Here is a 17,293-nt window from a genome sequence, read left to right on the forward strand (position 1 = left end):
ATCCCTTTAAATCTTTTTTTTTTTTTAATTGTCAGTTTTTCACGGTGCTTGACTGCTACCTGTACTTTTCTTTTTTTTTTCTTCTGCCTGTAAATTCCAAACAGTTTGGAGCTTGATATCATTTTTTAAGCTAAAATCTGTATAATATTAGCTGGTGATATTAATGCAAATAAGCTATATATGTCAACTATTGATAATTTAAAGGGGCTCCAAGTGGTCAAGTAAGCTAAGGCATTGCCACTATGATCTGAGGATCGCTGATTCGAATCCCGGGTCATGCTGCCCACCATTAACAGCCAGAGTCCGAGAGAGAGCACAATCGCCTGCTCTGTTTGGGTGGGTAGATCATGCCTAAGGTGAGTCAGTCAGCACAGGCATCTGTTAGCTGATGCATCACAGTTGGGTCGCTGTGCTTTCCTCCAAGTGTACTGACTACTCAGTAATGCTGCATCAGCAGCAGTTAAAAAAGAGGCGATGGCTGACTTCACATGTGTCAACGGAGGCATGTGCTAGTCTTCACCCTTATAGTGTTGACTCATTGTTATTCATAGGGGGAGACCTAATGAGTGGGTGGGGTAATTGGTCTTCAAAATAAGGGAGAAAATAGGACAAGAAAAAAAAGTATAATTTAATGTACCTGTAGTTTGTTAACAGAAGTGTATAAGTAAAACAGCAGCATTACTGTCATAATTACAAATTGTGATTACATGACCCTTTCATGAACATGCATGATTGTTTTGTTGTTTCAGTTTTCCTTTCATGTTTAATCTTTAATCTCATTACCTTTTGAATCATGTCGCCTATTTACTCTCTCAGATATTCACAGATATACAGCTCTGAGAAAAAATAAGAGACCACTTAAAATTTCGCGAGTTTCTTGAAAAAAAAAAAAGAGTTTCTTTGATTTTACCAAATTGAAAACCTCTGGAATATAATCAAGAATAAGATGGATAATCACAAGCCATCAAACCAAGCTGAACTGCTTGAATTTTTTCACCAGGAGTGGCATAAAGTTTTCCAAAAGCAGTATGTAAGACTGGTGGAGGAGAACATGCCAAGAAGCATAAAAAACTGTGATTAAAAACCAGGGTTATTCCATCAAATATTGATTTCTGAACTCTTAAACCTTTATTAATATGAGCTTGTTTTCTTTGCATTATTTGAGGTCTGAAAGCTCTTATATCGTTTTTGTTATTTCAGCCTTTTCTCATTTTACTCAAACATATACCTATCAATAGCAAAATCAGAGAAACTGATTCAGAAACTGAAGTGGTCTCTTATTTTTTTTTCAGAGCTGTAAACTGTATTTTGACTGGAGTGCTCAAACTTTTGCATGCCACTGTATCTTGGAAATGAATTTCTCTACTGGGTGGAAAGCCTCTCTCACTTGAGCAGCATGTGATTTAAGCTCATAAAGCAATAAAATACAGTGTGCTGTACCATATCCGGCCTGAAGTACACCTAATAAACATTCTCCAACATCCTCCAACAAACCCACATGATGGAGTTATTGTGTTCCATAACTGGTTGTGGTGGCTGGGCAGACTTTAGAAGATTCTGTACCCATTCAGACTCGTGCTTTGCAGAGACTGAGAGTGTTTGAGATTGCAAGTGTTGGCATATTGGCACTGTCTGAGGTGAGACTGATGGCACTGTTCTCAACCGTCTCTGTCTCGCTGAGTAACGTCTTCACACACATTTCAGACATTGGTCCTGGCAGCAGTCGAGCATGATCAATTCAGCAGTTTTGTTAGAACTACTTTGGAAACACCTGGATATTTGTGGATAGTTATATTTTAACTTAATTTCTTCATTTATTTTTCTGCAGTTGCTGTGGAACTACAAGCTGAACCTGACTACTGATCAGAAGTTTGAGTCTGTGGCAGTGGAAGTGTGTAAAAGTACTATATCAGAGGTTAGTTTAACCTGCACTGCCTGATCACTCATTAATGCTTGTGTTAAACATTGAGTTGTCAGACCTGATCATTAACTCTGCGGATCACACTACACTCAGATATAGTTCCTTAAGTAAAGTGTTTACATAAGCATAAAAGCCATGTTTGTAATAAAGATGTGTACGAGGAACCGTTAGATCAGGAGAAAAAGCTTAAGGATGTACCAGATATTTAGCATTTAAAATAATTCAAAAGGGAACGTCAAAAAAAATTGAGTGTTCGAATAAAAGTAAAAAATATCAAAATATATACCAAACAATGACTCATTTATTTTAACTGATATTTTAGTTATTCTTCTGATGTTAAGCACTAGTGGCAGGCCCACATCCCCTGCCCTGGTGGTGCCTTTTATCAGAGCTAGAGGAGGGCAGTATGGCCCTAAAATAATATTACAATGTTTCAGGGTTTTTTGCGATAATGATCTTCTTGGCTATATGATAAAACAGTTAATAAAAACAATAATTTCAATAACACACTACTGCAACAAAAATAATATTATTTTTTTGGTGGGGGGATATTCTTGCATATGATATATATGATATGATATATGGCACACCCCTAACTGAGATTTTCACCAGTAACAAAAAGTAACAAAAGTCAATGATCCAGAATGTCATGATACTAATAACACTCCATATATCCAGGATTAAAGTAAAATAAATGATACTGGACATATATAATCTGTCTTTAGTAGATAATTTAATAGGAAACTAGAACAGTATGAATTTTCCTTTTGCTTAAAACGGCAAAAAGTTTGTACCCTGATGACCCTAAAATAATATCACAATATTTAAAGGTATTTTTTTTTATATGTCGATATCAAAAGATTTTCGCAATACTATTGCATCCAAAATGAAATGGCACAATGCTAAAACATTAGAGCACTGCTATACTTATGGCAGGAAGTCTGGGAGAGAGCCAGCAGAGAGGATAATAATAATCAGTTTACTACATATTCAAAAACTGTCTATATTCCAGCCAAAATATACATGCTGTATATGGCCAGGATTGTTACTGTAGTTAGCTAAGCAACCTCAACCATAGCATAGCCATAGCATAGCCATAGCATAGCCATAGATAAATAATAGCCACATCTGACTTGAGTAGCATCACTAAGGTAAATTTATGACTGAAATTTGCACTTTGTATTGTGATGTGTGTTATATTGTCAGGTTCTTGCCAATACATAGTGTTCTGTAAATCATCTGTTGTAAGGTACTGGCTGAATAAATGCTAAATTAATCTTAGTTATCAACCTTTATTTTTGAGATTATCATATAAATAATTGTTTGTGTATTTTTTTCCTGTAGCTTAAAGAATGTGCAGATGAGGAGAGAGGGAAAGGCTTTCTTGTGTCCTGCCTGGTGGATCACCGTGGAAACATCACTGAGTACCAGTGCCACCAGTACATCACAAAGATGACCAGTATCATCTTCAGTGACTACCGCCTTATATGTGGCTTTATGGACAAATGCAGAGAAGACATCAACGTCCTGCACTGTGGAAGCATCACCACTGGAGAAAAAGTGAGTATATGGATCTGTCACAGTAATTACACACAATGTAGAACTTTATATGACTTAAATAATTTTTGTTGACCTCAGTATATTTTTGTTTTTTTACTATGAATGAGCCAGTTTTCATGTTTTTTTGGCTTTCATTTTGTTGTCTTTGTTTAATTGAAAGTTAAAATAAACTCTTTAAATGGGTATAAATTTTGAAAAAATAAATACATTTTATACTGTTATATTATTGTATAAGCCTAAATTCCAGGTGACTCTACTTCAAAAAGCTGACTGAGAAAATCCAGCCAAGATGTGCAAAGGTGTCATCTAAGCAAAAGGGGCTTATGAATAATCTAAAATATACAACTACTCTAGTTTAACATTTTTTTTTGGTCTTAGTATACTATGCAAAACATTTTAAAATAATGAAAAGCACTAGTGCTCCACTCTATGAAAAAAGGTATTTGTTCCATAAAGGTGTGGGAAGTACCTTTGCATTAAATAGACCCTTTGACTATTACATCATTATTATTTTAGTACTTTAAAGACTCAAACATGAACTCTTCTATGGTATTGCTCTAATAGCTATCTGTGGCCTTCATTTTTAGAAGTACAGTCCTTACAGTTTCAGCAGTGTTTTCCTCTTTCACTCTTGAGATCTCTGCAGAAATCCCCTTTATTTTTGGAAGAAATCGTGTTTGGCGCAGATCACAGTGAAGGCTGAGTATAAGAACCCCACTCACCCAGTTGAAGGGTGTGGCCTTCTTCTTGCTATTGACTGTAAAACTCTTGTCCAGCTTAAGGGAGGGGACACAACTCAACTGGAATCAGCAGTGACTAATACTGGAGATCAGATCTTTTAGGTTTGAGTATTCTCTATAGATATTGTAAAGCTGTTGAGTAATTAGAGCTCTAGTAGCAGATAACACATCATTCTGTTGTCTACAGATGTACTGTGAAATTAGATTAGAGGGTGGTTGTTTGAAAGTGCTTTAGATATGAGGTGCCAGGAAATATCTGAGTGGGTGTGGAATCCCTCGAGTGATTCTGGTCCACACATTCTTTTAATGGAATGTTATTATAGTTACTCAGCTTCTCGGTTTGTCTTTCTCGTCTCCTGCTTTTCTTGTTCTTTTCTTGTGGTAGGAACTTCTAAAGTTAGCGTTTGTGTTTTACTAACTCTTCATCGGTTCTGTTCCCTGCTCTCCTCTCAGGATCTGCATTCTCAGGGTGAGGTCATTGCATGTCTAGAAAAGGCCTTGGTCAGGGAAGCGGAGCAGCAGGGAAAGGCCCAACAGATCAGAGAGGAATGCAAGAAGTCCATCATGAGGGTGGCTGAGCTTTCGTCAGATGACTTCCACCTGGACCGCTACCTGTACTTTTCCTGCCGAGATGACCGAGAACGCTTCTGTGAAAATGTATGCCCCCTCAACTGTCTGTGTATTTATTTTTCTTCAGTTCCTTTACTCTGAAACCCAAGCAGTATAAAACATTTGAAGGATACTGATGTGAGCGTGTTTGCCTTGAGAAACTCTCAAATTATTAACTGATATCAGCTAATATGGCTTAACTCTTTAACTCTTCACAAAGAAAAAACACAGTAAACTTCAGTTTTTGAATCAAAGTTATGAAATTAAATTACTGTTTGAAGTAAAAATAGGTTAACAAGTTCATATTCATAACGTTTTAAGAGTTCAGAAATCAATATTTGGTGGAATAACTTTGGATTTTAATCACAGTTTTCATGCATCTTGACATGTTCTCCTCCACCAGTCTTACACACTGCTTTTGGATAACTTTATGCCGCTCCTGGTGCAAAATTTAAGCAGTTCAGCTTGGCTTGATGGGTTGCGATCGTCCATCTTCCTCTTGATTATATTCCAGAGGTTTTCAATTTGGTAAAATCAAAGAAACTTTTTTGAAGTGATCTCTTATTTTTTTCCAGAGCTGTATATAATACTAAGACAGTGTGACTTCTAATGGACTTTAGCCTAGCTCACCCCTGTATCTACCCTGGTAAAGATGGTATCAATCAGTTTTAAGTTAAGTTAAACCTTTAATACAGTATAGTGACTCAATAGGCCATTATAACAATTGTTAATTATTGAAGCAGCATTATGTGAGGTTTTTTTTTTTCCTCTTACGGATCATGCTTAAGTGCACATTTACTGACAACTGAACTGATAGACTCAGTTTACACCTTATACACAGTGGACTAGAGCTTTCGTGCATGACCAGTGTGTCAATGACTCCCCTTTGCAATCAACAACATAAAGCTAATAATTTGTATTTTAAATAGTTTTTTTTCTGTCAATCTTATTGATGTGAACCAGTTTGCCTAATTTTGCATGTGTTTACTACTTTAATATGTAAGCAGATGGTCAATGTAAACTTGGCAGTCTGTTTAAAGATAACGCCATTAAAATCTTAGAGTTTTCCTCTCATCAGAGTGAAGCCATAAAATCAACTGAATAAACTTGATTTTATTAGCAACCAACTGATATAAGCCTGTATATTGGTCATATCTTACCTCTGATAGCATCCTCATTGGTAACTCATGGTGACTGATGTCAAAGATGTCCAAATAATGATGATTGACAGCTGACCCCTTCCCTCAGGCCTGAAATCAGCCTGTCATGGAGAAGAGGTTAGCTAACGCAGTTTCAGTGTCTGAGTCTGGATCTGAGACTCAAAGAAAGTCTCTTAATTTTTTCTGATGTGCTTTAAATGCTAATAAATCACTTTTATGCTTTCTTTCAGACTCAAGCAGGAGAGGGCAGGGTCTACAAATGTCTCTTCAACCACAAGTTTGAGGAAGCAATGTCTGAAAAGGTGTGTCCCCCATATCACTCTTTGTTATTATTTTATATTGTGTAATGTGCAGTAAGCAAACAGTAGTAAAAGAGAAGCACTACAGATAAATTCTATTTTTTCCAGGAATGTGTGTTTTGTTTTAGTGTTAAATATTGTTCATAAGACAGAGGAGCTTCTTAGCTGCTCCACACAGAGCCCCAGTGAAACCCACAGGAATGCTTGTGGTAGTGTGTGGTGCAAGTGTATGTCTGGAGCCTAAATAAGCATGTCTGTCCACAGTGCAGAGACGCCCTGACCACTAGGCAAAAGCTGATTGCTCAGGACTATAAGGTCAGTTACTCACTGGCCAAATCCTGCAAGGCTGACCTTCGTAAATACCGCTGTAATCTGGACACCAACCTGCCCCGAGCCAGAGAAGCGCGACTTTCATACCTGCTCCTCTGCCTGGAGTCCGCAGTGCACAGAGGTCAGTAAGTGTGTGGATGTGTGGGTGTGTTTTATGCTGTCCATGTAAAAAAAAAAAAAGAATATATAATTGTTGGATTTCTGCATATCCTCGGTGTCCAAATAACATAAAATATTTGGTGGAATAACCCTGGTTGAGAATTTATTTTTGGTCCATTAATAAAAAAGAAGTTTGGACTGTGTAAGGGACAGTCCGTCTGTTTACATTGTGTAGTAAACTAAAAAACAAAGGTTCATTGAACAGCAATGATATACAGCATTCTACTACCAGTGGCATCTGAAATTAGCTTGATGAGATGCATTAAGCACAAAAAAGTCCCAATATACATCTCCAAAGCTCTGCCCAACCACCCTGTCTTACACAATAGATAGGGATTTTTTTTTTATTAAACCTTATTTAATAAAATTAGATTTCAAATGGGCTGGCATGGTTGCTAGGTCAGAACTTGGTAAGCAATTATAAGATGCAGTTAATTACTATAACCATTTTTACAATTTTATTGACGATGTGGCACCCATGTCTGAGAGAAAAAGAATGAATAGAATGAAATAATATGATTTGAATGCCTGAGACAGAAAATATTTTGTTGTTTATATTTAATGTTGTGGATTGTTTTAAAAATGGATGAACTGTTGGAGAGGTTAGGTATGCTAACCATTTTATGCAATGACAGATTTTTTTCACACACAGGCATTCGTAGTACAGCTAGCAGAAGAATGCTTTGATGACTGAACTGAAAAAAGGGGAAAGCATGTATAAAATATAAAGATCAGAACTAAACAGCTAAAATTTAACTTAGAAATAATAAGAAAAACGGTACACAAAAATGTAAAAAATGTATTTTGGTAGAGAGCAGTGGATGTACAAAGCTACGTTTGTGTTCTGCAATTAGCTGAAGCGATTAAGTTTATATGCGTTTATAGCAGAGTAAACAAGGTAATGAGAGTTTCAGAACTTAGCTGTTTGTTTCTGCATTTGTGGCTCCTGTCTAAGCTTATCTACCTCTCTTTTCCTCAGCTGTGTCACATAAGAGACTCACTGTCATCAGAGTAATCTATATATGTGGTTGTTAGGTTTTCTGCAGTCGTGTTTTTGTCATTGTGCATCTCTCTCTGTATTATTAATGTCTGCTGCTTCTGTGTTTGGCCGCAGGCCGCATGGTGAGCGGCGAGTGTCAGGGAGAGATGCTTGACTACAGGCGAATGCTGATGGAGGATTTCTCCCTGAGCCCGGAGATCGTGCTGCACTGTCGGGGAGAGATTGAGGCCCACTGCTCTGGGCTGCACCGCAAGGGACGCACCCTCCACTGCCTCATGAGAGTGGGCCGGGGCGACAAGGGCCCGATAGACAACCTCTGCCAGAATGCCGTAAGTACTCATACATCTGGAAGGAAGTCAAGAAGAAAATGTGGGCTTCATTATCAGACTTCTTAAGCCTATTCGCAGAGGATGCAGCAGCTTGCAGTGCTGGAAATGCCTGGAAATGAACAAAACATGAGCATTCTAACTGACCGTTTAAAGTGTTGGCCTCATCTTTAGGAGAGCGATGGTTCAATCCCTGGTGATGCAACAGCCATCTGTTGCTGAAAGTACAAGAAATTACAATTAGTGTCCCTTTATCTGGGTTCGTAAGATGGCCATACGTTTCCCTCATCAGTCTGTACAGTTCTTGCCAGACATCTTGTAGCTCATGTTACAGAACTGGCAATTAGTGCTCTCCTCCAAGTGTATTGAGTTTACCCACAAAGAGATAGTTTAGATACTACCCAATATAAAATGATCTAAGAGGTATCTTTGGGCTCTAGTCTATTCACCCTACACCCTATGTTTTTACACCAGCACTATTTAGTCCAGTTAGCAGAGCCTGACTAGTTATCGTTGCATTTTTTTCTTGTGTAAAACCAAACCAAGCAAAGGGAGAAATGTTCCAAGGTAATGAACTCGTTAACTGATTGAAACCATATAAACAAACTACAGGTGAAAACACTCAAAGAATAATAGTGTCTGCTATCTTCCATACAGGTGAACAATCACTGTCAAGCAATAACCACTCTGGTGATTTATATTTTTTTGACTGACTTTACTGGATAGGGAAATTGTAACTGGTGGGGTGGGAATTAGAAATAACTAAATTGGGGAGAAAATTGGATTGGATTGGTTTGGGGTGGTGGTGTGGGTGGGGTTGCATGTTTTAAATGTGTTAAAATGTGCAAAATCTGATTATCTTAAATTTGATTTAAAAATATATTTTTATTTAATGAATTACTCACTTACTATTGTATAAGAAAATCCACTCTCAACATATTACTTGCGAAATCTGGTCTTTTTTCATATTTTATGGATATGGTGGTGTGTTTATACTGACACTTAAAATTGTAAAAAAAAAAATAAAAAAAAAATAGTATAAAAGTATATTGTCTAAATTAGAAGTTCTTAGCCTGGGAGTTTTGACAGGACCCCTTCTGGGTTGCGAGCTGCACTGTGTATGTGACTGGAACTCTTAAAGCTTATCAGAGTGCAGTTTAAATGATGATAAGTAACAAAATATAACAACCATTTTTATTGAGCTTCTATTTTACTAAATTTTTTATCTGATAAAGGATCAGGGAAAATTTCACCATCTTTAGTGCTGAGCGGCAATTTGGGGACTGTAGTAAAATACTGGACAAAATAAGTAATTAATAAATATATTAAATTTTTGTTAAATATGACCTTATTGTACTGTTGCTTTGACATTCCAAGGTTGCATTTTGAGAAAATTAAATAGAGACGTATTTTGAATCCTAAAAAGCAGTCACACATTAAAAAATGTGTTAACACTTTAAAATAAGACTACCTTTATAAAGGGTTTATAAATGGTTTACAATTAGTTTATTAATGGTTAATAATTAGGTTGTAAAGGCCTTAAAAATAATTAATATTCAGTTATAACACATATGTAGGAAGGGCAAAAATATAGATGGCTGTGTGATATAGTTCACTATTTGGCGAACAATAGGTCATTGTTGCCCTTTCTACTGTATGTATGTGTTATAACTGATTATTAATAATTTTTAAGGCACCAAAAATATTAACAACTTCTAATTGCAATAAAACAACACAATATATATAATAACCTGTATATTGTGATTATATACCCTTTCTCTCTTCTGTTACTAGGAGACACCAATAGCGGAAGTTAATTATTTGCACATTTTATTGACTATTTGTCAGGATGAATTCAGATTTGAGTTTGAGATTATATTACACTAGATAATATTAGAAAATTCCCAGAATTCAGTTGAGAAAGTCAATTATCTGATATACTCTGTCTGGCACTTCCTCTGTGACTGAGACTACGGTGTGTTTTTGCTCTGTAGCTTCAGGCTCTGATCCAGTCAGCAGACCCTGGTGCTGATTATCGCATTGACCGAGCACTCAATGAAGCCTGCGAGTCGGTGATCCAGACAGCCTGCAAGCACATCCGCAACGGAGACCCTATGTGAGTCCTGCTACGTGCACTGTGTCTCTCTTATAAACCACTTAAATGTGGAGAGCTGGGAATGATGTTTTAAGTTTTAAAGGCACTGAAATTAAGCATTATTTTTTTTTCTTTCTTCAGCACACTAGAATTCTCTTGTTTAGTTTCTCTTGAATACTTTATTAGGCAAAGAAAACCCAAAGAGGAGCTGGATTTAATTGGCCGTGTTTAATAATACTGTGAACCTTTTTATTCCCTTTGTAAAGACTTTGCAGTTAAAAAGAATACTGGTGCTAGTGTGTAGGCTCTATTGTACCTTCAGGCATTTTTACTAGGGTCTAAATTCTGATGGATCAGATTCCACAAGGTGTGTAAAAAACATAATCTAAAATCTTACAGTTCCTACAGAATTTCATGCTGTAAATCTTTTGTTCTGCCACACCTAATGTTATGTTCTACTGCAGTGGTTCCTAAACATTTAAGATATATAGCATATACTAGCCATTATGAAACAATTAATGTTCTAATTCACACAGTGCAAAAACTACTTTTAAAACTGAAGGTCAATCAGTTTAAAAAAAATTCAAGAACTTTAAAACCATCCTCAAATGCAGTCGCAAACAGGTAGCCAATGGAGCTCAATGAGTAGTGGGCCTCTCCTGCTTATTGAGCTCTATTATCTACTAGTTGCTGCTCGTATTAAATTTAAAGATCTTACAATTGCCAACAAGGTAACGAAAGAAAATGCTCCTTCCTACCTGCACTGATCACTCCTGAAGGCTTACGCTACCTCCCGGGGCTGTGCTCCTCGAGTGAACGTTGCCTCGCTTTACCAAACAAACATTCAGACAAAGCAATCCAGACTGTTCTCACACAGAGTTTCCCAATGGTGGAACAAACTACCTTCTACTACCAGATCAGGAGAATCTCTCACTATCTTTAATAAACTCCTGAAGACAGAGCTCTTCAATAAGCACTTACTCTCCTAACACCTCTTACTAACTACCTTCTACTACCAGATCAGGAGAATCTCTCGCTATCTTTAAGACACTCCTGAAGACAGAGCTCTTCAAAGAGCACTTACTCTCCTAACACCTCTAACAAACTAACTATTACTTCTGACCTCATTTTTAACTTTATTTCCCATATTTCCTCCTCTATCCCACCATTTCCCTTTCACCTCCTTTAGGCCCTATCTAAAAATATATATATATTTTACCTTGAACTTTCAATGTCTTCTATTACTAAATGTACATCATTTGGACAAAAGTGTCTGCCAAATGAAATGTAATGTAATGTAATGCAAAAACCATCTAAATTAAAACTGGCTCTCATCAGGACCAACCCAGGTAAGGAAGAGCAAGAATTTTCTCTGTTTGAGAACCATTGATTTCAGGGAAGCTGGGAGGATCACATTTGATATCATTGTTATAGTTATGAAACCAGTCTGACACACTGCAGTATTGGGGGGATAAAAGTGAAACTTTCCCAAGTAGTACTTTCTCAACTCAACTCTAGTCTCAACTCTATTGGAAGGTGCTGGTGGTGTTCTGGGGTGTTGTGGGGGTGTTAGGAGGAGGGGTAGAGTCTTACAAACAAACGGAATCCGGTGGGCATCTGTAGAGCTAGCCCTCCTCTGCCTGTGTGAATACTGTATAAGACGTGCAGCAGGGATGCAGGACTGGTGTGTGGAAGAGATGTTCAGAGAGCAGGATGTGCACTGTCTGTTCTGTTGATGCTGTCATGCAATAACTGGGTATATATAGGAGAAGACTGACAATTTTAGGCCACTACAGCCTGTGTGTGTGTGTGTCTGCGTGTGTGTGTGCAGGATTCTCTCGTGTCTGATGGAACACCTCTACACTGAGAAGATGGTGGAGGATTGTGAGCACCGGCTGCTGGAGCTGCAGTATTTTATCTCCAGAGACTGGAAGTTAGTAGTCACATTTCTCTCTTAATGAGCCTCAGCATGATACTCCTTTACACAAAGCCTGTGATTCTCGCTCTGTCTCTCTTTATCTTTACACTCGTGGGAGATATTGTCCTAAAATGATATAACATTATTTTAGGCTATTATTGAGATGATAATCTACTTGGTAATTGGATAAAACACTCAAAAATATTTTATTTATTTTAAGAATATGTGTAGCTTTCCATCAGCTGCCAGAACCCTGAGAGAGCACAATTGGTTTTGCTCTCTCTGGGTGGGTAGATGCTGCTCTCTCCCCTCATCACTCAAAAGGGTGATGTCAATCAGCACAAGGCGTCTGTGAGCTGATGTATCGGAACCAAGTCTCTGCCCTTTCCTCTGAACGTGCTATGATGCTACTTGCCAAAGCCTAGTGTTGGGGCATCACTAGTTATAGGGGAAGTCCTAATGAGTGGGTTGAGTAATTGGCTGTGTAAATTGTGGAGAAAATGGAAAAAAATAAAATAGAATACATTTTAAGAATATGCATCACAATAAATGTTTTATTGTTTATAAACGTAACAGGTTAAACTATAGTATATGTTTATCCAATAATAATAATGTGCCAAAATAAATTATGTAACTTATGTAAAAGTAACAATTTAACTAACAGTACGGAAGTGTAGAATATTTAGTACAGGCATATGAACAGCAAACACTGGGGTGTGCCATATTGTAACATACAAAATATATAAAATATAAAATCTGTATCATGACAATAGTAATATCATATATTGAAAGCAGTTTATTTATTATTATAATCTTGATTTACTGTGAAGCTTTAAGGCTGTTTTTGTAATTGTTTATGCAGGTAAATGCATGTAGAAATTCTACATTTTAGTACTGTGGTACATTTGTCTGGTTATGTTACAAATTCTTTAAATATATAATTTATTGTTTTTCATTTTTATTTATACAAAATTAGACTCTTGTTAAGTAACATTTGCCCTCAAAGTAGATGTAAAAATACATATTTTTGGTTTCTGCTGAATGTTTAAAATGTTGAATCTTCTTGAAATACAATTTTAATATTTGTGTTGCAATAGTATTTTTGTAATTGATCAAATATTTGTAATAAATATTGAATATCATCTTGAAACATTGTAAAAACAATATAGGGCCACAAGGAGCACAAACAATTCTACAAGAAATGCCCTTAAAGCATTTTAATACAGAGCAATACATATATATATAAAAATAGACTGCTTTTAAAGCTGTATATTTTTTTCTTATACCAGACATTGTTTCAAAAATGATAATTATTCTTATATATGATACAATTATGGCACGCCACTGTTCCACTCTTCCTGAAATGGAGTTTTTAATAATAGAGGAAAAGCACAGTAAAGAGGGATTAAAGCACTTTGCTTGATTGTGAGTGTCAGTTTGATCTTTTATAATGTTTTTAATTAATATAATTGTGGGTAGCACTGATAGCTCTTCTCTGTAGTGTTTGTCTGTAGTTTGAGGCGTGACATGTCGGAGCTGACCCTCTTCATCAGTACATCACTCTGGTGTTTTGAAATGGGAACAGAGGCGTTCAGGTGTCACAGAGATATGCTGTAATAAAGGCCTTTTCAGCGCTCGTAAAGTCATTCACAGCCCATTAGACAGGAGTATTTTTTAATTGGAATACTTTGTAGTGGCAATTTACTTTCATTACCCATTGTGAACGGCTGTCCACTCTACCGCTTATAGTGGAGCTGCAGCTTCAGAAGGCTGGGAGGACTGGGATCCTGCTGTGATCTCTGTGTGGATTGTAGTAGACGGTAGAGAAGCACAGCGGAGTCCTCTTACTCAGAACTGTAGAACGCTCTGTTAGACCGCGGTAGCTGAGAGATTTCACTGGGTTCTCCTGATTTAAAACCTCACAGCACTGAGTCATTTTCACAACCCTGATTAGAAGTGTGAAAATACACACACACAAACACACACACATGCATCATGATGCGTCATACCAAATTTGACAGTTCTGACTACGCTCCATCTTTTTAAAATTATTATATGATTTGATTGTAGTGAGAATTAGGTTTGGATGATATGGCTCTAAAATAGTATCACAATATTTTAGGATATTTTGTACAGTAAGAAATTATTGGCAATATGACAACACAATTAAATATATTTTATTAATTTCCAGAATATACTACTGCAATGAAATGAATATACATGTATACAATTATTTTTATTTAATTATTTCCATTCATTTTTTAAACAAAAAAAAATTACCAAAACAAAACCCCTGAATAACGCTTATGTTTTTTTTTTCATAAACTTGTTTTTTTTTTATTTTTCATTTTAATTAGTCCAATAAAACCAATCACTCACATCTTTTTAAAAATTATCCATGTTGTCACATGTAAAGAAATGGGTTTCTCAATGTTGATGTTCATCCTCATTTATATTGTCATCTGTTTTTTTTTTTTTTTTTTTTTTTTTTTTTTTCCACTTTTGGTTTTAAAAATAAAATAAAATAAATAAGCAATTCACCAATATTGTTATAAAGTTTTTTTTTTTTGGTTTGTTTTTTTTGTTTTTTTTTTTGGCGTGCAGCCAAATGCAAATTTCCAACCGTTATTATCTCAACTTCACTGAACAATTAAAAAAAGAAATACTACAATAACAGCCTGTCAGGCAGCAGGAATTGTTGGGATGAGAAAAGCGCCATCCTTCCCACCCAGAGAGAACCAAAGGCCAATTATGCAAATATGGGATCACTAAAAGAGAGTGTAGTTAAATATGGGGCTTCTGAGTGACACCCCTATTAGGTCACACTCACTCATTCACTCATGTTGATCAGGCTAAAGATTCACCACAAGGGGGCGCTCAAACTATTACTCAAATAGCTTTTAGTGCTTTACATCACTGCCCCTTTAAAAGGTGCCTCTGTAACTAAACAGTACTGACGCTTCCTCCACTCTCTCCTGTTCTGAAACGCCAGCTGACCTCACGATTAACTGTGTTCCCCACAGGCTTGATCCAGTCTTGTATAGAAAGTGTCAGAATGATGCTTCCCGGCTCTGCCACACGCATGGCTGGAATGAGACCAGTGAGTTAATGCCTCCTGGTGCTGTGTTCTCCTGCCTGTATCGCCACGCCTATCGCACAGAGGAACAGGGCAGACGGGTAAGTAACAGCTGCAGAACTGTAGCTTTAATTTCCTCTTACACACACTTTTTTTTTTCATTTTTGTGTTTTCTGAAATTGGAAGAAAGGATACAAATTGTTGCTGTCATATGAAAAACCTTTATTCACTTTCTGTGGAAGTTAATGTAAAAATTAAACATTTGTATTGGTCTGGTCCTTATAACACTTTAACATAAGGTAAAAAACATTGATCAGATTTACCTTATTGATTGAATAAAAAAAATCTGAGTAAGTATTTTGGTGAAAGCTCAACAATTAACTTGAATGTGAACATGAACTTTAACACCTATAGATTCAATATATTAGTGGCATGTAATGTTTCAATATAAATGGTAGGGGTGGGCGATATGGCCTTAAAATAATATCACAATATTTCATGGTATTATCGCGATGATATTCTTGGCGATATGACAAAATACTGAATTTAAAAAACATATTTCAAAAGTACACTACTGCAACAAAGGCACACCCCTAACTGAGATATTAAAAAAATACTGTCATATCTGTCATATAATGGAAAATAAAAACAGTGTGAATTATTATTTTGCTAAAAACGGCAAAAAAGTATTACCCTGATATCATAATTAGGGGTGGGCGATATGGCACGATATTCCAGAGTATAATATTGTTCACAATATTCAAAAATGTTGGCAATATTATTGCGTACTGTATGATATGGGACACCCCTAATAAATGATACATAAAAGATTAACATTTGGTATTTTTGAATTTGAACAGCTTGATCCAGAGCAGCATGTGAGTTCTTATTATTCAGTTTTACAACAGATAAAAAATGTTTGATAACGATGGTGGCAGGTACTGTAATTTTTAATACTGCAACAATGATTCTCTTTGATCTAAGCAATAAAATGAGGTGAAAATCAATACAAATCTGTAATGATAAAAAAATAAACATTATTTGTCTGTGTGATTCAGTAATTGTCCTGGTGCAGTGTGTCGTGGGGAAGGGGTTAATTAAGTAGGAGTGTAACTGTACATATGTTTGTATTTAACTATAATGATATAAGGGTCATGGTTCAGTGCATGCAATAACATACCGAATTAACCCTAACAGAATTTCACAAAAGTGTGCGTGCCTTAAGATGAATGCCATTGTAGGAACTGTATTATTATAGACACCCATCTTAGTTTTTTTCTCTGACTGTTCATTGATTACATATAGATTTGAAACATCTGGAAATAAAAAATATTTTACTGATATTCTGACTTGCACATCTTATGTAACTCATGCAGTCACAGTGTACTAGATGAGGGTGATGAGTCATGTTTTTGATTGTGTGTGTGGAAATATATGGTTATGTTTACTGCTACTTTACTGTTAAATTTAACACACTACAGGCTATATTAACTACATAAGGCGAATGCTATAATGACACTAATTGAAAAATACTATAACTTACACATCTGTCTGTTTAAAATAAATGAAAAATATTATATTTGTACTGAACCATGTTTGAACCGAACTAACTTTTTTTTATTTATATATATATTTATACTGTTACATCCCTATAATAAATTGATTTCTAAAATTGAAATCTAAAAATTCACTGACCTTTTTTTTTTTTTTTTTTTTTTGCAGCTTACACGGGACTGCAAGGTTGAGGTGCAGCGAATTCTGCACCAAAGAGCTTTAGATGTGAAGCTGGACCCAGAACTCCAGAAACGCTGTATGACAGACCTAGGAAAGTGGTGCAGTGAAAAGACTGAAACTGGCCAAGTAAGTAAAGCTCTTAAACACAGAATGTTAAAGTCTGAATCATCACTGATCGTGGGATGAGTCATTTGAGTGTCTGTACAAAGTGTCTTTCATTGGTATAAAGAATGAGGCTGCAGTCGATTCAGAATTCTAGATTATACTTTTGTTTGATTACAATGTGCTTCCTAAGTTGTACTCTGTGTTATGTAGACTCTCTTACCTGACTGTGTTATCTATTGTCTGTATGTGATTAAAATACAT

The 17,293-nt window shown here is 36.1% G+C and overlaps 1 protein-coding gene across 3 annotated transcripts in view; it reads left to right on the forward strand.

Annotated features, from left to right (window-relative positions):
- glg1b (golgi glycoprotein 1b) overlaps window positions 1-17,293 on the forward strand; it is a 56,116-nt gene that overhangs the window by 21,814 nt on the left and 17,009 nt on the right. Inside the window, exons 3-13 of one of the 3 annotated variants that reach the window (XM_022679512.2) lie at window positions 1,829-1,915; window positions 3,266-3,481; window positions 4,675-4,878; window positions 6,221-6,292; window positions 6,554-6,740; window positions 7,893-8,107; window positions 10,099-10,220; window positions 12,031-12,132; window positions 15,141-15,294; window positions 16,054-16,071; window positions 16,916-17,053. In XM_022679512.2, coding sequence (XP_022535233.1) covers window positions 1,829-1,915; window positions 3,266-3,481; window positions 4,675-4,878; window positions 6,221-6,292; window positions 6,554-6,740; window positions 7,893-8,107; window positions 10,099-10,220; window positions 12,031-12,132; window positions 15,141-15,294; window positions 16,054-16,071; window positions 16,916-17,053 — 1,515 coding nt within the window. The remainder of the gene's footprint in view (window positions 1-1,828; window positions 1,916-3,265; window positions 3,482-4,674; window positions 4,879-6,220; window positions 6,293-6,553; window positions 6,741-7,892; window positions 8,108-10,098; window positions 10,221-12,030; window positions 12,133-15,140; window positions 15,295-16,053; window positions 16,072-16,915; window positions 17,054-17,293) is intronic. The other 2 variants (XM_022679514.2, XM_022679513.2) reach the window with 2 other exon arrangements.

Source organism: Astyanax mexicanus, chromosome 9 (assembly GCF_023375975.1).
Source record: "Astyanax mexicanus isolate ESR-SI-001 chromosome 9, AstMex3_surface, whole genome shotgun sequence".
Lineage (NCBI taxonomy): Eukaryota > Metazoa > Chordata > Actinopteri > Characiformes > Acestrorhamphidae > Astyanax > Astyanax mexicanus.